At 33.4% G+C, this 22,993-nt stretch overlaps 1 protein-coding gene across 2 annotated transcripts in view; it reads right to left on the bottom strand.

Annotated features, from left to right (window-relative positions):
• Positions 1 to 420: 420 nt before the first annotated feature.
• The window catches only part of Uhrf2 (ubiquitin like with PHD and ring finger domains 2), a 78,829-nt gene continuing 56,256 nt past the window's right edge, over positions 421 to 22,993 (bottom strand). For both annotated transcript variants that reach the window (XM_026391472.2, XM_077797029.1), the window contains exons 7-16: positions 22,822 to 22,945; positions 22,493 to 22,600; positions 19,902 to 20,006; positions 14,127 to 14,233; positions 9,785 to 9,947; positions 8,951 to 9,091; positions 6,609 to 6,705; positions 6,131 to 6,288; positions 2,621 to 2,719; positions 421 to 1,492 (exon numbers count right to left, since the gene is read on the bottom strand). In XM_026391472.2, the coding sequence (XP_026247257.1) occupies positions 1,346 to 1,492; positions 2,621 to 2,719; positions 6,131 to 6,288; positions 6,609 to 6,705; positions 8,951 to 9,091; positions 9,785 to 9,947; positions 14,127 to 14,233; positions 19,902 to 20,006; positions 22,493 to 22,600; positions 22,822 to 22,945 (1,249 nt within the window). In that variant the 3' untranslated portion in view covers positions 421 to 1,345. The remainder of the gene's footprint in view (positions 1,493 to 2,620; positions 2,720 to 6,130; positions 6,289 to 6,608; positions 6,706 to 8,950; positions 9,092 to 9,784; positions 9,948 to 14,126; positions 14,234 to 19,901; positions 20,007 to 22,492; positions 22,601 to 22,821; positions 22,946 to 22,993) is intronic.

The following is a 22,993-nucleotide window of genomic DNA, read 5'->3' as shown; positions in this document are numbered from 1 at the left end:
TTAAATATTCAATAAATGTTGGTTACCTATCGATCTATAACTATGTCTATTTATAGATATATGTATCTATGACTCTAGGGGTGAGAAAACTTACTCGATTGCATCTAAAATTTTCTCTGATGAAAATACAACAGTATAACAAATAGTACAATGTTTTAAAATATTCATGTCTGAAATAAGCACTCATTATATTAGAGGTAAATAAAAGATAGGAGTTACAGATCAAAGAATAGTCACTGTGTTCTTATTTTGAAAAATTTCCCATTTTTAGTAAGAATAAAAAAAATCGGTGAGGATGAAATTTGTCCTTAGTGCTTAAGACTTCATTCTAGTTCTCATTATCAAATTCAGAGTTTTTTAAAAAAAGAAGTCTGTCTCAATAAAGACATCTAACAAAAATCTCTGGAAATAATTGATCCTTAAAAACCCTAATATAAGCCAGAAAAATGTAGAAAAGTAAAGCAAAATGAACGTTTTCTGATCATAAAATATTTATTAAGGTATACTTTAAAGGAATATAGTGAATATAAAATTTAGGATCACAATATGAAGCGATTTCAAACCTCTCAAAAGTTAGCGCAGCCCTCAATACTCTGCAGATGTAAAAACACTGGTGAGACTCACTAAAAGCAGTTTGACTAGTACAGAAGTGGCTTTTTATGAACATTTACAACTAGAACATCAGAATACCTCTTTTAATTGCAAAACCACACCACATTACACTTAATGCAGCAACAATGCATTCATATTGTTCTCATTAGTCATTAGTAGTCAACTTGCATAAAACACCAGGAAAAAAAGCACAATGGAGCTCACAAAATGGGCTAAAAAATGAACTTTCTTTGCAAAACACACACTTGTAATGGAGGAAAAGACATTTTAAAAAAAGTAGTATGCATAATACAGAAGCTGCGTTCATTCCAAGAATCTCAAGTGTCATCTCCTTTTCTGTAAAATCAAATTACAATAACCAGGCACAACTAATATTTGGGAGGCAGTGTGTAGCTAAAATCTCATTTAACTAATGATTTTTAAAATCCCCATAAATCTTTTCTGTCCTGAGGTAGTTGCAAAATAAATCATAACTTGGATATCAACTAGAGCTGAAGCTTTGACTTTTTAACTCATTAAACTAGTTGTTACTGACAGGAACTACCTTTTTGATATTTAAAAGACAGTTGAGAAATGGGCCTCTTACTACACACAAGATGATGGCTATGTAGGAAAGAGGAATAGCTGCTTCAGAACTTGAGAGAAATGGTCCACCACTGCTTCCACCCTCCCCAACCATTTTAGATTCTTTATTGTCCAAGAAGCTACCAGGAATAACACAGAAGTAGGAAGATCATCGTCCTTTGCTGTATCCAGGGAAGAAAAGGTCAAGTAGAGTCTGAAGAATCTCATTGGGAATCATGATGTAATTCTGGCCAAGATCATGCCGACAAGCAGGGCAGGAGAAAACTTGAGCTTTAAAAGAACGCTGTAAGCAATCCTAAGGTAAAAACAAAAAAGAACCACACACATACACACACAATTCCATCAGAGGGTCAAGTATGAACTCACCATCTTAGGCTTTTAAACAGAAATCTGAAGTTTAATTTTTGTTAACAAGAGAAATATACAAACAGCCATCAAGGCCTGAATCTGCACTATAGTCATGACTTTAGTTCCACCTGACACATATTGTGAGATTTTAGGTAAATGATTTAACTATTCTGTGTTTCAATTTCTGTATTCAGTAAAACAATGGTGTTAGAGAGTATGTATGGTTCCATTAGTCTAATATTTTATGTTGGATTTTAGTCTTGTTTTTTTCTGAGAGAGCCCTAAAGAAGGAAAAAAAATTTTTTTTTTGAATTCTCTTGCTTAAAACTAAATTACATATTTCATCAAGTTGCTTTACATATAAAGGATCTTCCAAAAATATATTTAGCCGTACTAAAAATAGAGAATTAACACAAGGTCGGGCACAATAACATTTGAAGGAGGTTTGTTTCCATTTTACAAAGGAAACTAAAATTTTGAAATTAGGTCAGGGTACAAAACCATCAATCAGTAAATAAGATTACAACTTTGGCTTGACTAAAACTAAAATTTTCCTTTTATACCACACTGATAACACAATACTCAATTCATTTGAACATCCTACAGAAACAGGATGCTTTTTAGATTTTAGTATTGTGTATGTGAAACTATTTTAGATTTTTAAAAATTAAGTGCATGAAATAATTTTAGTTTGCACTATAATATATAAAACATATATAAGCTATTACATAGAAAGGAGCAATGATACTTAGTTTCTTTTCCATTTCAATCCCTCTTCAATAATTCCAAAAATAGTAGAATACCTCAAATAATATATTAGTATTGTATTATTAAAATATATTTGTATATTATTTATATTATATTAGAATTATTTTATTTCAAATAATATATGTTAATATATTAAAATTATTATTACCTTAAATTACTACAAAGACGTAATTAAATGCTTCTTAGTTAACAGGTAACGTTCCTATTCTCCTTCATGAAAAAATGCTTCTTCATGTGCTAAAGCAGGTATACAGTTTAGTGTTCTTTCAGCCCTATCAAGGTAAAGTGAGAGGGGAATTCTACTTACTTTACAGACATTGTGGAAGCACTCAGTTGTCACAGGCTGGTAAACTAGCTCCTGGCAGCAAACACACATAAAAGATTGTTCCAATTTTTTCAGAAAATTCTACATGGTACCCAAGGGGAAGAAAAAAAGATTATCAGTTCATAATATACTGAAGGAATTCTAAATTATCAGGAGGAAAAAATGTTTCCACATTTAATATACTTTCTATTAAGAAAACCAAGTTCTAATTTTTTTCTTTTTGGTACTGCGGATTGAACCCAGGAGTGTTTCACCACTGAGCCACATCCCAAGCCCCTATATTTTATTTAGAGACAAGGTCTCGCTGAGTTGCCTAGGAGTTTGCTAAGTTGCTGAGGCCAGCTTTGAACTCACAATCCTCGTGTCTCAGCCTCTAAAGAAGCTGTAATTACGGGCATGTGCCACGCACGGTGCCTAGCTCCAAGCAGTAATTTTAATTAAGACAAGCAAACATATGAAAGAAACTGAAGAAACCCCCCAAGTCCCACTAAATCTCATGTTCCAGGGATAACTATTTTTCACCTAAAAACCAAAAGCAAAAACAAAACAGGAGCTGGGGTTGTAGCTCAGTGGTAGAGCACTTGCCTATCATGCAGAAGGCTCTAGGTTCAATGCTCAGCACTACAAACAACAACAAAAGAAACAACCAAAAAATTATGGGTAGCTTGTCTCAAAGTTATTACACATTGATCTTTTTATCCATCAGCATTCTAGTATATGAAAGGCATTATCTAGTCAATCTTTTTGTTGTTATAAAACTTTATTTTTTTGAAGATTAAAAAGAAAACACTAGGTAATAATAATTAGTAGTATCTATGCCACAAAGTGTCAACATGTTTATTTTTCTAAAATTTTCTGTAATATTTTGCCTCAATTCCCAAATCTCATTTTTTCCTATTGCTAATATTTACCTGAAGTGAGATAAGATTATAAAAAATAGAGCCATCTAAAGCAAACACGATCAAATGGATACCCTATATCTTTAGAAGCTATTACTGGTTCCATTTTACCCTGGTTATTTTATTTTTAACTAGGAGAAAAAAAGGCATTTTTTGAATAGTTATAAGGATGATCTTCCAGTCAATTACTTTTGGTAGTAAGGGAGTATTTTTTAAGTTTTTCTTTTTCATAAATAGAAAAAGTAGAATTTACAAGAATTTTAAAAAGTATCACATTTCAAAAGATGCCTTGATATTGATATGTTAACATGGATTATGAAAGTGAATAATAAATGCATTAAAGGAATATGGTACTTAGGGAGAGGTGTTAAAAATACCCAAACTTGGTTATACCAGGCACCCTCCTCTCTTTGACAAGCTACTTTGTTAATGACTGATATTTTCCTGGTACCTCTACCTCCATAGTGTCTAAAATATGGGTATATAATATAGATATTTTGAGGTTTCATAACATGCTAGATACTCATCTACATAGTGATAATAAAAAGCTTCTTCTCTAATGGAACTTACTTTCCTGTTAAAGAGCAGACAAAAAAAAAGTTTCTGTTCTAATGAAACTTACATTCCTATAGAAGAACAGACAAAAAATAAATTAATTTCAGATAGTGGATACTGAGAAAACAAAGCAAGTTAAAGCAAAAAATTCAAGAGAAGCTGTTTTAGAAAAGGGTAGCTGGAGAAGGCTCCTTCAAGGGTGTAACATTTGCATGAAGATGTATATAAATGAATGAGACACATGAAAATAGCAAAGGAGAGAATTCTGGTCAGAGACAGTATGTATGTAAAGTCCTATAGACACAAGTCCAGTATATTTAAGTAGCATAGACAGAACTTCAGTCAGCAGTATATACACAAGAGAGTAGCAAGAGGAAATTACTGAGTAGTTGCAGCTGTCAATCATAGAGGGAATAGAAATATATACACATATATTTATATAAAAGTCATCATTGGCTTACAACTTGTTTTCCTGGCTTATTAAATATGCTTCTGGTTTATCTGAAGAGAATGGATATGAAACATGTCCAGGGTAACATTACATAAATGTCCAGAGTAATCACTAGCAGCAAGGTCATATTAATCTGACCTAAGTAGGTCAGATCTTGTCATATGCAGGACAATACCCACAGGGAAGAGAATTTCACATGTTCTCAGGTGACTTTTGCTCCATCTGTATCTGCTACTTTGTCCCCTACATACCCCCATATTGGAGACTCACCTGAATTATCACTAACCAGATGTATCCTCCCCAATAAGAGAATAATTAGACACTGATTAACAACTGATTACTGTATCTTAAGTGAAAATGCATCTAACAGTCATAATATGCCTGAGTCTCTGAGCTAGAAAGCAAGCTTCTTTTTTACTTCTCAGAGAGTAAAATCACTTTCCTGTGTCTTCCAAACATGACTCATTTTATCAAGGGTAACCCAACATATCACATTTACAAGCAAAGTGAATGATGATTCCAATGTAAATCTAAAGAGTTTTTGATAAGTTTCACTAAACTTCACTTTCTAACAATATAAAGATATTAGGAAGATTTTTTTTCTTTTTTATATTTTTTAAAATTTTAAAATTTGTTCTAATAAGTTATAAGGAAGATTCTTAATATAATAATGTCAACTATCTCCCTAACAAAATGCAACACAAAAACCCTTATAGTTTCCTTCAACTCTAGACAAAAAGTACAGAGATAACTCCACTTCAGACATGAGAATTTCTAGCTAATGCAATGAGAAAAATAAAGGGAATGCTAGAAGGAAGAAATTACTAAAAGATGATAAGATGGAGTTTTAATTAGAGTTTACCCACAATATCTGCACATCACAATACTTTGAAAAGGGGAAAAAAATACCTAACTGTATCGTAAATGTCAAGAGGTCAATATCTAATAGCTGATCACATTTATAAGCAAAATTAGTAACACAATAAAAGCAAATAGGAAAGAACTGATTATTTATATTTGAAGTCTCCAACTTTGGGATTTTTTTTTAAGCTTCATTTATAGAACACAGCTGAATATGCAATCCAAACATTAACCTTATAATTCTTTTTATTTTAAAATTTTATGAATACCAAACAGAGGGGAAAAAATTTAAAAACATAAAATATTTAAATAATACTGGTTCATTTTATCCCTAAGTTGAACACATGGGTTTTGCAAATTATGTACCAAATTGCTTAAGAGTTATGCTACTGGATAACTGAACTATAACAAAAACTTTCCTGGTGAGTTTTAGATTCAGTTGACTGTTTCACAACTGAAAATTATTCCCAGGAATAGTAGTACCTCAATGTAAATTATTATTTTCACACATACAGAAATAAAAATCCAAACTGTAAGAGGTTTAAAATAAATCTAAAAGCATTTAAACTTATTGCCTGTGATATTTCTGAAAAGTGGTGACACTGAATGATAAAACTGAATAGAAGTCAATTTTGACTGACTTGAGAAAATCATACTTCATAAGGAAATTACTTTTCATTAGTTGTTAATAGTAGAACATTCTTGTTTTAAAAAAACTGTACATACTGGTCCTTCCACAAGAGATGCAAGCACTTCATCCCACAGCTTTTGGTTTTGACAGTCTTCTCTAATTAAGTGCTGCTGTTGAGGGGTGAGTTGAAAAGCCTCGACAGCTTCTGCTGAATCTGATGCTTTCAACACTTTGGAGGCACTTGGACACTCATCTATATTTATTAAAAAAAAAATGTCAGCAGACATTCACAGTTCTGTTTAAAACTATTAAATAGATCCAATTAACAAAAGAGTTAAGGAGTATCAGCAATATTTAGAAGGAAGATACCCACATAAAGCAGCATCTGACTTTTTAGCATTTAGGATACCATAATTGCTTCTGTTATGGCTCTGACACTATTAAAATGTACGAAAAGATCCATCTCCCCCAAAACAACAAAAGCCCTTTTCTTTTAATTTCTTATGATTCTCTCAAGATTTCCAATATTAAAATGTATGTTAATAGGATATATACTCTGCAAACATTACTCACCATCTGAGGCCGGTCTTTTTGTAGCTTTGTTGGCCTGCTTCTTTGACTGCCCTTTAGTCTTCTTCCCTTCTTTATCTGAAGGGTAACCTGCTGGATACTGATGGTGGTGGAGGGTGAAAAGGACAACAAAGACTTAAGCCTCACAGAGAAGGGAGATTCTAGATCCCGGTGAGAAATTTTAAGGGAGGTGGTCTATACTTCCACAAATTTTAAGAATTTACACAAAGGAGATACACAATTAAAAAAGAAAACTTCAAAGGACAGAAGAGTAGTAAAATCCCCAATCCAGTATAAAACTATGTAGCTTTTACTGCTAAAACATTCCATTTTATAATATAATGATCTTACTTTCAGATCTAAGAAACAAAAAATCTTAAGTTATGTCTATGTAGTTCGAGAAGTTTAAGAAGAATCTAGATAAGGTAAAGTGAAGAGCAACCATAGAACACAACAGACAGTAATCAAATAGATGGTATTATAGCAAACTGTGGAGTCAATCTAAAATAGAAAATTAAGGGACAAATTTCTCATCTTCCAAAATTAGGAACGGAGGTAGATAAAGCTTTTATAAAATGTAAAACAACTAAATTATTCAATTTTCTAACACATAACACACTTTTTTAAAAAATGCTTTTATTAGTACATTATAGTTACACATAATAGTTAGGTTCATTTTGACATAATCATACATGCATGTAATTTAATTTACTCCATTTCAGTCCCTGGTGGGCCATTTCACTTTCCCTTCCCCTATTCCCCTTTCTCTACTCTACTGGTCTTCCTTTCACTAATTCTTAATTTTATTTTAAAAAATATTTTTAAATTGTATATGGGTATAATATCTTTATTTATTTATTTTTATGTGGTGCTGAGGATCCAACCCAGTGGATCACATGCTAGGCAAGCACTCTGCCACTGAACTGCAACCCCAGCCCTGGTTTTTTATTTTTAATTGGTGCTTTATACATAAAGCCACCTAAAAGAGTTTAAGGGATAAATTCTATCTATCACCCTTATGCTTTATTATCACCCTTATGCTTTTTTCATGGGTTAGAGTGTTCTGAGGTGGGGCAGGTGGGACAGACTTTTGTGAGAATGCTCTTGTTTAAAGATCCATGCATTTATGGCCTAATCAATGATGTTACTCACTTACTATAGTAAATGGGCTTACATGCTTCTGCTCACAGTCTCAAATTGAACCTATCTAGAACAATGCTCTGAACACTGGGATCTAAAAAATCTTTTTTTTTGTACCAGGGATTGAACCTAGGGGCACTCATCCATTGAGCCACATCCCCAGCCCTTTTTTATTTAGAGACAAGGTTTCACTAAGTTGCTGAGGCTGGCTTTTGAGCTTGCAATTCTCCTGCCTCAGCGTCTTACACTGAGGGGATTATAGGCATGGGCACCACGCTCTGGCTTGAAAAAATCTTTTGAAAATGGATTTGTATATTTAGTTATAAAAGTAATTATTTTGGTGATTATTTAAGCAATTGGTGGATTTAAACACTCCTATGTATTTAAAAAGAACAAAAACAGAAACAGACTTGCACTAGAAGACACACACTCACCTGCATGGGTGGTCAGACACTTGCCCATAGTTCAGCCCCTACACATGCAGTGTGGGCAGAGCCAGGGGAAATGACAAAGCTGGCAGTCTCTACAGGAAGCACAACAATGGGGAATGATGGGGATAAACTCAAACCATGCTCTGATTTCAGTGTTAGGGACAAAGTCTAGGGTATACAGGCAGTGAAAGGGGAATGCATTCATACCATCCAGTATGCACACAAAACCAACAAAGTCTTTTATGGGTTAGCAGCTGAACATGGGCAAAGGGGAAAAAAAGGCAAAGCACTAAAAATGATGGCAGGGCAGGAAGCAGCTTTGCGGGGGAAGAGAGAAAAGGGGTGAGGAAAAGTGAGAAGGGTAAAAAGCAGAACACTCTTAAAAGCCACCTCCCCACCCTTCCCCTGCCAGAGATATACCCCCTATGCCCTCTAGAATAAATATCTGGACTCAAGACTTCCTAAACAAAAATTTCATGAATCTCTTTTTTTTTAATATACTTCAAATTGTCTCCAAATCCAATTGGAAATATTTCATTTTGCATTGACAAGTCCAGTATTTCCCAAGCACAACCCTTGGTCCTAGGGTAGTTTGACAATTAGGATGATACCTTCTTACTCCTTTTGCATCTGTATAATTGCATGATCTTATTCCTCACCCCTTATATTCCACCGATCAATTGCTATATGAGTTATATCCACTGTTAGGCAGATAGATAGTATAGAGGTATACATTTTTATGAACACAAGTTTCCTAGACAAATGTAATCTAACCTGTAAACGCAGACACAATCTCCTTGATCGTTCTATTCCTTCTGAGGTCCAAGGAGCAGGTTCAACATCATCTCTTCTTAAAAGATAACGCCAAACCAAGAATCCATGGCTGGATGAAATCTCTGGCCAGTATTTCACCACCTACATCATAATATTTCAGTACAAGATTGAGATTAAGTTTAGGCTTATTTATAATTATATCAGTGGTTTAAGTAAACTTTCCAGAATTAAGTGCAACTTCATAAGATACTTGCTTTGCTGTAAGAATAGTAAATAATCAAGAATATTCACTAAAATATTGTTTTGATCTTGTCTTCTATTAAGATAGTTCTAATGTAAGAAAACATTGCTATAAATTTAGCATAGTAACAAAATTATGCTCATTCAGTGAATTTTGCATATTAAGTAGATAATAATGGTGGCAATTGATGCCTCTAATTTTAAACAAAGAATACAATCTTATTTTAATATTATAATGTGTTCTGCTTTGAAAATCTATTAATCATTAAAATTAAAAGTGTTCTGAAAAGATATGAGAATCAAGATTTATAATGGCCAAATTATTTAAAAGTTTATCATAGAAAATACATACTTATTTAAAAGATATTAACCCAAAATAACTGCACTTAGAAACTTCAAATAAGCTTTTTAATTTTTTTTGAAGTATCAGAGTTAAGAGTTTACTTTGTGTATCTGTTAAACTTCCAGAAAAAGTAGAAATACCAACACTATCCCCACTTTTTTCCTTAGCCCATCCATTGTAATTCCCTGTGGCAACCCTGTCTTGAAAGCCCAGGAAGAATGACTAATAAGATGTCATGCCAGATAGAGCACCTTATAAATGCCATCATATCTGTTGCCTTCTTCAGGAGCATATTTGCTGATCTTCCTCCCTTTAAAACTGCGTATCACTCTGACTGGCTTACCAGCTCTCCAATTCCGAGACTCTGCTCCAATTTTATCATCCAATGGAGCATCACAGTTTAGGGCCAATGCCCTAAAAAATAAAACAAAGTCTTTATACCAAGTAATCTTTCTTCATGTATATAATCGAGTCATTAGCTCCATTAAAAGGTGAATTATGCCTTACCTGATGGTTAAGATTCTATGATTCTTTCCATATTATTCCAGATAATAGGATTTAGCTTTCCCCCACCAGCAGAGAAGACAAATCAGTTTTCTGATGTCACCCCCAAGCCAGGGGATTGGTTCTCAGATAGCCTGTAGGGTTCTTCTGAAAGTAACAACATCTGTGCCACGTATAATAGAAAACAACTAAAAATACATGGAATTTTCTTTAAATAACGTTTGTTGAAGGAAGGGAGAATGTTGGAAAACTAAAGCAAGTGATTGTTTTAATCTTTTTTTGATAAGGGAGTATGGCAAATTGCTGGAATAATTAGAAATAAATCCAGGAAAATTAATTTGCCAACAAAGTTAGGTACTTTCCACTTTCCAGACAAGAGAGTCCTGAAAGTTTAAGGGATATTAAGAACAAATATAATATGAGAATATTATTCAAAGGTCTTCACAGAAAGATAAATTTAAATAAGACTGAAGAATCAAAACACTTGTGCTATATCATGATATTAAGAATTTCTGACTATTTGAGATCACTACCAGTTACTAATGACACATAGACAGGGAGGAACACTGAGTTGGAATGAGCATCTGACTTAACCAAACTTTTTAGTGTGTGTACTCAGGTTGTAATTAAAAAAAAAAAAATCAATGAGGTAATCAGATGTTAGAAGACTTTTCTCGGGAGAACCCAGTCCTACCAAAAATAGCACAATTTGTTTAAAACCAGTATTCTCCTCTGAGATACCTACTTCCTAACTTAAGTGACAAGAAAACACTGAGAACACATAAGGCTTAGGAAAAAAAAATATTCCCAATCTGATCAAATCGGATATTATACAAAATACTTTTTCAGGGCAAGGTTCTTTTATGTAGTCTCAAAAAGTTAAGACTATGACTAACCTGTTGAAAAGGAACCTCTTGATCACAGTTATATATTTAAAGTAAACAAGCTTAAAGTATTTTGCTTTTAAAAACAACTTTTATAGCTGTGTACAGATAGCTTGAAGTACTTTGTTTTTAAAAACAACTTTTATAGCGGTAGTCAAAATAAAGCTTACCAAATTATCTTTTTATCAAAAAGGGAGGTAGATACTTTAAAACTTTGGTAGGTAGCCAGGTGTGGTGGCACACACCTGTAATCCCAGCAGCTTGGGAGGCTAAGACAGGAGGATCACAAGTTCAAAGCCAGTCTCAGCAAAAAGCAAGGTGCTAAGCAACTCAGTGAGATGCTGTCTCTAAATAAAATAAAAAACAACTTTGGGAGGTAGAAGAAAATATAGCCATTAACTCTAGGGCTAGTATTTATATCTTACTTATGGAATACCTATCAAGATATACATACTTGGGTTGGTTGCAGTGGCCCATGCCTGTAATCCCAGCAGCTCGGGAGACTGAGGCAGGAGGATTACAAGTTCAAAGCCAGATTCAGCAATTTAGTAAGGCCCTAACCAACTTAGTGAGACTCTGTTTCAAAATAATGAAAACAGCGGGGGATGTGGCTCAGTGGATAAGTGCCCTTAGGTTCAATGCTTGATTGAAAAAAATTAAAAAAGCATATTTCATTTTCTTAAAGAGGTAGGGTGATTACCACCTCATACTTTAAAGCTCACGGAGTCTTCACTCATAATTACTGCCACCATTGACTGGAACTGCCAACTCGGTTCTGGCTTCAGGTAAGTGCAAAAGTCATTCAATAATGTACGAAGTCTCTAAAGGATGAAACTAGGCAAAACAACAACAAAGCTCTTCCATTACTCTATCTGTAGCTCAACCAATCATTTGCTTCTAACTTCCCTGATAAAGGATAGCCAGGTTGCCTTGCTACCTCTTTAGTTCCTTAAAGTGAAAGAGTTTGGAAGAACTAGGGGTAAACTTTTCAGAAGCAAAAAAATGTTAAATTTCCTCTCAGCAGAGAAGCTGGTAAAGGAATTGTACCATATACCATTTGGGAAAGAGCAACCTATGGGTCAAACCTAAAGGCCTCTCATCCCAGTTTTCGTGTTCCTAAGACATAGGTCTCTTTGCCCTAAAGGTCTTTTTAGTCAGAAGGTGTAAAGTAGCCAAGTGGATGTTAAAGTCTATATGGCAAGTCAACCCTAAATTTTCTTCAGTTAATATTTCATTTTCATAACTTCCCTTTTAATAGCAAACATTTTAATGGGTCAATTATTTTCTTTTTTTTTTTTTTTTTAATATTTATTTATTTTTTTAGTTCTCGGCGGACACAACATCTTTGTTGGTATGTGGTGCTGAGGATCGAACCCGGGCCGCACGCATGCCAGGCGAGCGCGCTACCGCTGAGCCACATCTCCAGCCCCCAATTATTTTCTTTTTTTAAAAAAATTTATTTTTCAGTTTTCAGCGGACACAACATCTTTGTTTGTATGTGGTGCTGAGGATCGAACCTGGGCCGCAAGCATGCCAGGCGAGTGCGCTACCGCTTGAGCCACATCCCCAGCCCTAGGTCAATTATTTTCTAAAGAGATTTTCACAGTGTTTAGATTTGTATGTATAAACGCTTGAAAGGGATCTACATTACAAGCGTGGGTACTGATCAAAGAAGTTTCATACAAGTAAAATAGTCTCATTATTAACGGGACAATATAATTTTCAGATCTGAGAACTTTAAAAAGACGTTTTGAACATCCAAGATATATTTTCATTGATAAAAATAGGTCAAAGTACTTTTAACTTTTTAAAAGATTATTCCTCCTGAAGAACTGGCTTCTTGGTGGAAAAGGTATATAGGTAGAGTTTGGACTCCTGTCTCAGGAATACTTTTTTTTTTTCCCACCAGCAAATCTGACCCGTCTTCTCTGCTGGTTCAGTAAAATAATCCTACTGTCAGAAATAATATACAAGACACAAAAACAGAGATTCTGTGTAACTCAGTATGCAGTAAAGTCTTGAAATCATACTGGTATATTCTCTACTTCACATGGTAATTAGAAATTAAGGGGATGCTTTTAAAACCAAGAGATTTAGATTCAGTGAAAATACTCTTACTAGATAATACACAAAATTTTAACTATATAAAACGATCACAAGTACTTGGAGGGACATGTTATACTGTGATCTTTGTTATCTTTTGGTTTGGGTTACTTATCTGTTATTAACATTGATATTAGCATGCATTTACAAAAAAAATTGTGAAATTAAATTTTATGGTCCCGTGGGAGCCAGAATGTCATTCATATTTCTACAGAATAAAGGTAAGCACAAGGTGGCTCTTTTTTTTTAAGAATTTTTTTTTAATATTTATTTTTTAGTTTTCGGCGGGCACAATATCTTTGTTTTTGTATGTGGTGCCGAGGATCGAACCCGGGCTGCACGCATGCCAGGCTAGCACACTACTGCTTGAGCCACATCCCCAGCCCCAAGGTGGCTCTTTTGTAATGCCTGAAGGAGATTTATTTTGAAAAGATCACTGGTAACCAAACAAACATTCTCTTTTATAACACTCAAAAGGCAACTTATTAATATAAAAGCTTGAGTGCAGATCTGATTTATCTTATATTTCATTTATGTACATGTGGCTCCTAATCACAATGGTATTTCACACTAGTGAGTCTCCTCTAAAAGGAAGTTTGTCAATTTAAAAGAAATCTATGTTGAAGAGAACATCACTTTATTTATTATTATTATTATTATTATTATTATTATTTTGTGGTGTTGAGGATTGAACCCAAGGGCTTTGTGCATGCAAGGCAAGCAGTCTACCAAATGAGTTATTTCACCAGCCCACATCACTTTGTTTTTAATTTATGGCACAGTAAACAAGCTGCCTCATTTTCAATTTTACTTAAATTATATATCTTCCTTTTCTTTAAAAATAGACATTTATTTTTTTTAAAGTACAACACAGGTATTAAGCAAGACTGGGAATTATGCCTTTTGAAAATTAACAGTATTAAAAAATAAATTAGAAAAAAAATTTAGGATGCTTATAAGTATATAATCAGGCGATGGAATTTTAATTTCAATTCTTTAATTCCTAATTTACGATTCTGCCTTGCAGCATAAGTTACAAGTTATGATCCTACAATCAAATTTTCATACAACATCCAAATTCTAAGCATCTTTACAACAGTACCTGTTCATGTTTGTTAATGTTTGATCAGCTGATGGTGCACCAATTCTTTTATTACCAGCGAGATTTTTACCACCACTTCCAGTATATGTGAATTCATCACCTCGGTCCTATAGGAGAAGATTTTTACATTAAGATATTAAATGCAAGTATAATTTCACAAATTCTCATTTTAGAGTCAGAACATTTAATAAGAATATTGTGAACAGACATGTACACAATATTAAACTCTATCAAAATAATGCAAAATTCAGATCAAGTTATATACCTTCAAGATATATCACTTGATCTAAATTAGTTTCACTTTCTAGTTCTAGCTTCCAACGTCTCCAAACATGGCTATTCTCAAGCTATATATGTAGCCAAATAATCCTCAGAATGTTACAAGTCAGGGTCTTATGAGTTAGAAATATTAGATTTAATTTAATTCAGTGTTAATAAACATATCAATACTAGCTTGTAATCCCCCCATGCCCACACTCAATACAGGGTATTGAATTCAGGAACTCACACATACTAGGCAAATGCTCTTTCACTGAGCTAGACTTCCAGTCCTTTTTCTTTTATCTTGAGACAGGGTCTTGCTAAATTGCCTCGGCTGGCCTCAAATTTACAATCCTCCTGCCTCCGTTTTTTGAGTAGCTGGGATTAGAGATATGTGCCATCATATCTGGATTTCATTTTTGTGGTGCCGGGGATTGAACACAAGGCCTTGCCCCTGCTAGACAAATGCTCTATCACTGAGCTACACCCTCAGTCCTTATATTCTTCATAGGACAGTATCACTTTCACAAACAGTCCATAACTGAATTCATAGCTGTCATCTACACCATACCTAAATTTGGTGACAAATATTCAAATCCTAATGTTGACATTAAAAAATTTTTATTAGGCAAGTTTATCTTAAAATTTCATATTAGAATTCTAATAGCATAATTCATTCTCTACATTTCATATTCTTGAGTTCATCTATATATTTAGGTAAAATACTCATTCTACTATAAAAAATTTGGAAAATAATTTGAAAATTAAAGCAGTATTTAATATCTACTAAATGTAAAAGAAAAATGCTAAAAGAAAATGTTATATCAACAAACTACACAATTATTTCTGTAAAGCTAAAAATTTAGATCGGTATTACTAAGTCTTTAGGTGATTTGGTAACTCAAAATAAGTTAAGAAAAAATAATCATCAGTAGTTGAGAAAAGTAACTGAAGTAACCATCAATAGACAACTTCTTTTTTTTTGCAGGGGGGGTGGTGCTAGGGATTGAACCCAGGGTTATTCTACCACTGGGCTACATCCCAGCCCCCCGACCCTGCCCCATTTTTGAAACAGGGTCTTGCTAAATTGCCAATGCTGGTCTCAAACTCATGATCCTCCTACCTCTGCCTCCCAAGGCACTGTCACTGGGATTACAGGCATACTCCACCACACCCAGCAGCATATAACTAATTCTACCACACTAGCTAAACATTACTTTAATTGTTTTTTTTCTGATGTTTTTCTCATTTTCTGTACTTGCTGAGGTCAACTATACATATCTTTTCATTTTTTTCCCTTTGGATTAAAAGCCTAACTAAAATCCTGACCTTTAAAAGTGTTTTTACTGGCCTCAAAACCTTGAATTCACTTTTTGTTGGTCTAATATTGAGGTCTCTATTTAAAGAAAATAAGACATTGAGGAATTTCATCTTTAAAGTATGTTACAATTAAAGGAATTCTGGTAAGTATATCTAGAACATTTCTTTTATTTAATTGCCTCAATTTTTTTAAAAAATAATTTTATTTATATTTTCAGTACTGGGGATGTAATTCAGGGGTGCTCTACCACCAAGATGTACCCCTAGTCCTTTCATTTTTAGAGACAATTTTGGCTGCTGAATCTAGCCTCGAAGTTGCAATCCTCCTGCTTCAGCCTTCCAAATGGTGGGATTACAAAAACATTTCTGATTGTTCCTCAGGCAATAAATAACCAAATAATCAAGGATCAAAAAATAATAGTTAAAATTCTATAACATTAACTCATCTGTAATTCAATGATTATAACAACAAAAACTTCTATATTATCAAAGGAAGGAGAAGACTTGCCAGAGTTCAGTCAACATTATTTCAGATTATTTTTCCTAAGGAAAAATTATCAGCCTAAATTTGTTGCATCTCCAAGTCCATCATCCACTAACTTGTGCCCCTAGCAGGAGCCTAAATGAGGATACTGCCTAGGAAGAGCTCACAGAAAAAAAAAATAATAAATGAATAAATAAAATACCTGTCTCTTGACAAGGGACACCATGCTGCCCCCAGAGAAATGCAATTTCCCAGTCTCTATTCTTATAAGTTTTTGAAGTAGCTGCCCAAGACCCCACCCAGCAGCATACAACTAATTCTACCAACACATTAAGCCTTCACATAATTCTACCTTCACATTAAGCCTATAAGCTAAGTGTGTAAACTTTATTTTACAGATCAGGGAAAGGTTCCATAACATGCTAAACCCATAGCAAGGAAGAAATGGCTCCAGGATGCAAACCCTAACAGTGTGGTTTCAAAGTCTTCTTCTAAGTAAACTGCTTCTCAAGACAACTGAGAACAGGCCGATCACTTTTTAGGGTCCTTACTTTTCAAGAAAGATCACCCAAATACAGGACACCAAAACTAGCATTTGGCTAATTCTCAAGTTTCTAGACTAAATATTAACTAGTTTGTCAACAGGTACTTAAGAGTTTCATGTCCATTCACCCAAACAGAACAAAGATCACTGGCTACATGAATGTTACATCAAATTCAAGGTTACATCAAATTTCTCGCAAATAAAAAAAGCTTATTTAAAAAAAAAGAAAAGAAAGAAAAGCTTATTTAAGTTTCCCTCACCTATTCCTTGCCTATAATAGAGCAAAATGTTGAAAACACTTATACATTAACATCGCAGATATACATCTTAGCTGGCAACTAAGTCTGTATATCATCTTAGTCCTAAAGTAAATTATTCTTTATATTATTTAACACAGTTAGAATTAACTATTTAACACAAGTAAATATTTAACCTTTCATTTCTCTACAAATGTGTTAAGTGTTCAACTAGCAATTATATTAGAAAAATGGAAAAAAAGAAATAGTAACACCTATTCTTCCACTGAAACTTGGTACTCATATTTAGCTTTATATGTTGAATTTGCTTCATATATTTAAGATATGTTTCTGCTACAGAGAATATAATTACCATCTGAGTCCTCGTTATGTTTCCAGGACTACATAATGTTTCCTGATATAAAATAATGTTACTATTTTTTTCTATTTTACATATGGGGAAGTTATTGAAGTTAAGTAATTTGCCCAAAGTTTCATACACAACAAATGTCAGATCAAATACAACTTCCCAGATCTAAAAATAAATGCGAAAGAGATCCCACTTCTAGTTGGTTCTGTTACACAGTTCAAAAAGTTCTAGTCAGTAATAAACTATATAACATTGGCACTATTTCTGATAAAGATATAGCTTCAGAACATGTATATTAAAGAAGTTTGCAATGACTAACCTGAATATCTCCATTTTCTGCTTCTTCATCTATGATAATATAAATACACTGCTAAATTGGCCTATTAGAAAATTGGCAAACTTTTCTATTTTTGTCTAAAAGCATACCACAAATGTGTTCTCTATGCTACTTTAATTCATCATAATATCCCATGAAAGAAAGCAAATAAAACAGAGTGGGAGAAAAAATACATGGTGAACATCAAAAAAACAAATAACCTAATTTAAAAATGGGTTAAAAAATTGTGGTATATATGTGCATTAAGAATTGTAATAAAAAAGTACATGTATAAAGATATAAATTGGCATGAACATACTTTATATACAGAGATATGAAAAAGTGTGCCTTATATGTATAATAAGAATTGTAATACTTTCCACTCCTGTCATGTAGTTTCAAAAAAAAAATTAAAATTAAAAAAATAAAGATGAAATCCTTCAACCACATACACACAAAAATTTAGTGTCTTTGGCATACAGATATTTTCCATAAAACTTTTCATAGAATATATAAATACATTATGGCAGTCATTTTATAATAAAATAACTTTTTAAAAGAAAAAATAATTTAGCTTCTGAAAAAAAATGGGTTAAAATAAAAAGCCTGAAGGACTATGCTACCAAAGAGGCTATAGAGATGACAAATAAGCCAATGAATGATGTCCAATATCATTAGCCATTAGGGAAATGCAAATTAAAATAAGAAGAACTGCTGGGCAAAGTGACATGCAGCTGTAAACCCAGCTGCTTTGAAGGCTAAGGCAGGAGGAGAGCTCAAGCTTAAGACCTGCCTGGGCAATAGTGAGATCCTGTTTCAACATTTTAAAAAAGCGGGGTGGGAAGGGGAGGCAGTGCAGGCAGTGGCTAGGATATAGCTTAGTAATAGAATGCTTCTGAGTTCAATCCCCCTAAAATCCTAAAAATGAGATAAATTATAAATTATCATTATGGCTACAATAAAAAGTAGCAACAGCAGCAAACGCTGGTGCAATGCAGAGAAATTTAATCACTCATATCTTGCTGATGGGAATGTAAAATTGTATATACAGTTAACTCTGGAAAAGTTTGGCGATCTTTCTTTTCCCCATAGCTTTATTGAGATAAAATTAAAATAAAGTTTGGCAATCTTTTGAAAAAAACTAAACATGCCACTATCACATATGACATAGGAATTGTACTTCTTGATGTTTATTCCAGAGAAATAACGATTTATGCTTACAAAAAGACTGTACACAAAAGTCTACTACAATTTTATTCATAATAGCTAAAAACTAGAAGTAATCCAGATATTCCTTCAACAGGTGAATAGTCAACTGTGGTACATCCTTACCATGGACTAATACTCAGCAATAAAAAGGAATAAACTATTGACACCTGTCACAATCTCTGGAGAATCATGCTAAGTGAAGAAAGTCAGTCAGTACCAAAGGGTATAAAATACATGATTCCACTTATTAAACAACCCCCCCCATGCTGGTGACTAAACCCAGGCCCTTGTGTATGCCAGGCAAATGCTCTATCACTGAGCTACATCCATAGCCCCATTTATAAAAATTTCTGAAGTGACAAAATTATATAAATGAAGAGCACATTAATGATTATCAGGGGTTAGGGAGGGCTTGAAGACCTAGTACAATGAGTATAACTATCAAAGGGCAACAAGACAATGGAAATTGTGACAAAAATGTTCAGTAGCATTATTGTGTCAACATCAACATCCTGGTTGTGATATTGTGCTACATGGTTTTATAAAATGTCACTAATGGAGGAAACTGGATGGAGGGAACAGGATGTATGCATTATTCTAATGCTACAATTAATCACTGTAATCTACAATTATCTCAAAGTAGTAAGTTTAATTTTTAAAAATAGTTCCATTGAGGGCTGTGGCTCAGTGGTAGAGCGCTTGCCTAGCATGTGTGAGGCACTGGGTTCGATTCTCAGCACCATATATAAATAAATAAAATAAAGGTCCATCAACATTTAAAAATATTTAAAAAAAAAACAGTTCCATTGAGAATGCAGTCTCCTCAGGATATTCAGTTACAAATATACATATGTGTATGTCAAATCAGTATAGACACTGCCAACTGATTTCCCTTATAACTGTATAAAACTGATTGCTTCAATATAAAAAACAATGCTAAAAAGAGATAGTATTTGTTGTAGCCTAGACAAAGCTTTTATAATTTGCTGAATGATCAGGACAGATTCTAAAGAACAAAGTCATATGATGACTTACAACTTCATCCGCAAATCCACCAGCCAGGACAAGAGAATAAGCCCCATCATTACTGCGACCATGAATTCCACCAACATGGGGCCTATGAACACCTGCTTCGCTCACCTATAAAATAAGTAAAATGAGACCACATTACCTCTGAACAGTTGAGTTACATTTAGAAAATGATTTCTCATTTATTATTGTACCTTAAAAATCTAAGAGCCATGTCTCACCCAGAGTTGGGTCTTTTGCTTTCTCATTTAGTTCTCCTAAAACCCCTAAAAGCACTGAGCTAATAGGCCTAAAATGAGTAGGTCTAGAATTCTGAGTTTCACATTATTAAATAATTATCTTCTTTTATAATTGGGATTTTAGCTTAACAGCTAAAAAGAAACTATTAGTTATTGAAACATCTTTTCCCTTCTTTCTCATCTTTGTTTATGACTGTTCCCTATCCAGTTTGTCAAATCATTCTAAACTTTATACTTCTTCCACATTCCCCCAAACCATTTGGTCACAAGGATCCTGATTTTCCCTTTTAAATCCCTTGAATCCATCTTTTTTCTACTTCAGGTGTGCAACATCAGTTTGAAACATGAATGTTTATAATAGACCATCTTTCATTGCCTCCAGTTTTAGTTACTCAAACCCACTGTATCTATCATAAACAGAATGGATTCTTTTAAGAATTGAGTCTCATTTTCAACTTCTTCAAAATATATTCAATGGTCTCATAGTATTCAGCCCAAGTTAAGCATGTCAATACACCTCTCTTAATCTGGCTTCTATTTTCTCAGCTGTATCTCCTGTATCTCCTTCATGGAAACTATATGTTTACACCAAAATTTTTTGATGTTATTCAACTTATTCCAGTTTAGTGATACTGTTCTATTTCAGTAGCCTACAGCTTTTTCTCATATATATTGAATTCTGCCTCTCTGAAAAAAAAGTGTTACTTCTTCATGTATTTCAGACTCCCTTAGAAAGGTATTATAATTCATCCCTTTGACATAAGATTGCTCTTAGCAGAGTTAAAGGAATCTGAAATTCAAGCTTGCATAGTAAGCATGAGAAAAGATGGCACTTTAGAAGCTAATAAGAGCAACAGAACCTGGAAAGGCTTAGGTCTTAAAAACACCCACCACTTCAGCAGGAGAACAGGCTATTTGCTTTCCCCACCTCACTAACATTGGTAAAAATAAATCTGTTCTCTTTTTCTTTAAATAGCAAATCCATCTAATTAGTTGTTGAGGCCAACAACTTCATAATCACCTTAGACCATGTTAAAGGGGCTTTTAAAGTTTGGGAATGAATTAGTGACAGATATATACACACACAAACATAATGAAGTAAATAAAAATATTTACAGTATTTTATATTACATTTATTTATAGAACTTTAATATACTTAGAGCCATAAAAATATAAATCCTGATTACCAATTCAGCCAAAATTATGATACAGCTATTCCACAACAAACATAAGTACTAAACTAAATGTTCATCTTTCAACTAAAGTATGAAGGAAAGAAAACCATATAAATATGTTATTTAGAAATAATGAGGTAAATCCAGGGGAAATAATTAGAATTTTCTCTTTGAGAAACAGAAAATGGGAATGAAAAGTAGGGGAGGTTTTAAAAAATACAAATCAATTTAATTTTTCAATCTGTTCCATGTATAATGTTATTTTAATTTTAAAACTGTATTAAAAGTCTAAGTATCAGGGCCACTGAACATAAAAATTAAAACTTATCTTAATTAAAGTCATGAATCATAGATATTGCTAATTGGAAATTGCTTTAGAGATTTTTTTCCACATTAAATGTCCCATGATAGAATTAATATTCTGAAAAGGAAATCAGGAATAAATATAACACAGTCTTCCTCAAGGGGAAAAGAGAAATAATTTTATTCCTGGATTAGCTAGCATTTCCTTCTGCCCAATATCTCAGCATTCATTCAGGAGGATATGTCTCAAAAAAATACCCAAAGGAAGCTTAGAGTTCAATGACAATAAATGAGAATTTAATATGTGGCTTAAAGAAAAACTTACATTTTATTTTTTAAATAACTTTATTAATTTTTTTAAGTTGTCAATGGAACTTTGCTTAATGAATTTATTTATATATGGTGCTGAGAATTGAACTCAATGCCTCACCTATGCTAGGTGAGTGCTTTACCACTGAGCCACAACCCCCAACCCCTATTTATTTATTTTTAAGTGGTGCTGAGGATTAAACCCAGTGCCTCACATGTGCTAGGTAAGCGCTCTATCACTGAGCCACAACTCCAACCCATATATTTTAAATATTAATTTTTTGTAAGAAAAATTCTTTAGAAAGCTTACCAATAATGTTAACACTGTAACTATAATAGAAGAGTAAAACAATGTGATAAGAAAGCATAGCTCATCACTAAGTCTGTGATATATGTTCCTGTGTGTCATCTGCTAAGGAAGAGCACACCCCAAAGAAAATCTTTCATTCTAACAAATGAACACCATGTGCTACCAGCAAGGTCCATTTACAATCAAAATATTGTTAAAACATTACTTCTCTTTTAACTATACCCAATTTTACCATTTCAACTAAGCAATTAAAAAACATACCTGAACTCTAAATCTCCAAGTTGATCCAACAGGAATACCAGGAATAGGTCCATAATGATTGGAGGGTACAATAGTACATTCTTTTGTACGACCAACACAAGCCATTCCCTGTAAAGTCACAAAATTAGCTGTTTGAGAAATCAATTATGTTAAATCTTAATGAAAGATAAGATGTGAATAAAACAGAAAATCAACCATTTATGTAATTTAAATATTGCTGATATTAACAATTATATTATTTAACCTTTTATACCATTACTACTACTGGTATTGAAACATTCATTACACACTATAATTTGCTATTAGGAAAAAAAGAAATTCTTCTTTACCCTGCCCCAGTCTCTCCGGCTTTCAGTACTAGCAGATGGCATCTTTGCTTTCTTTTTACTCATCTTGAGTCTTTCACCAGCCTTTACAACCTCACTGGAATCAGTTTTACAGCAAGGACAATACCTTTAAAAGAAAAAAAAAGAACAAAGGAATTTTGATAATTTTGATAAG

The sequence above is a fragment of the Urocitellus parryii genome, chromosome 4, assembly GCF_045843805.1.
Source record: "Urocitellus parryii isolate mUroPar1 chromosome 4, mUroPar1.hap1, whole genome shotgun sequence".
Lineage (NCBI taxonomy): Eukaryota > Metazoa > Chordata > Mammalia > Rodentia > Sciuridae > Urocitellus > Urocitellus parryii.
The sequence above is the reverse complement of the archived record's forward strand: the minus strand, read 5'-3'. Positions and strand labels throughout refer to the sequence as shown.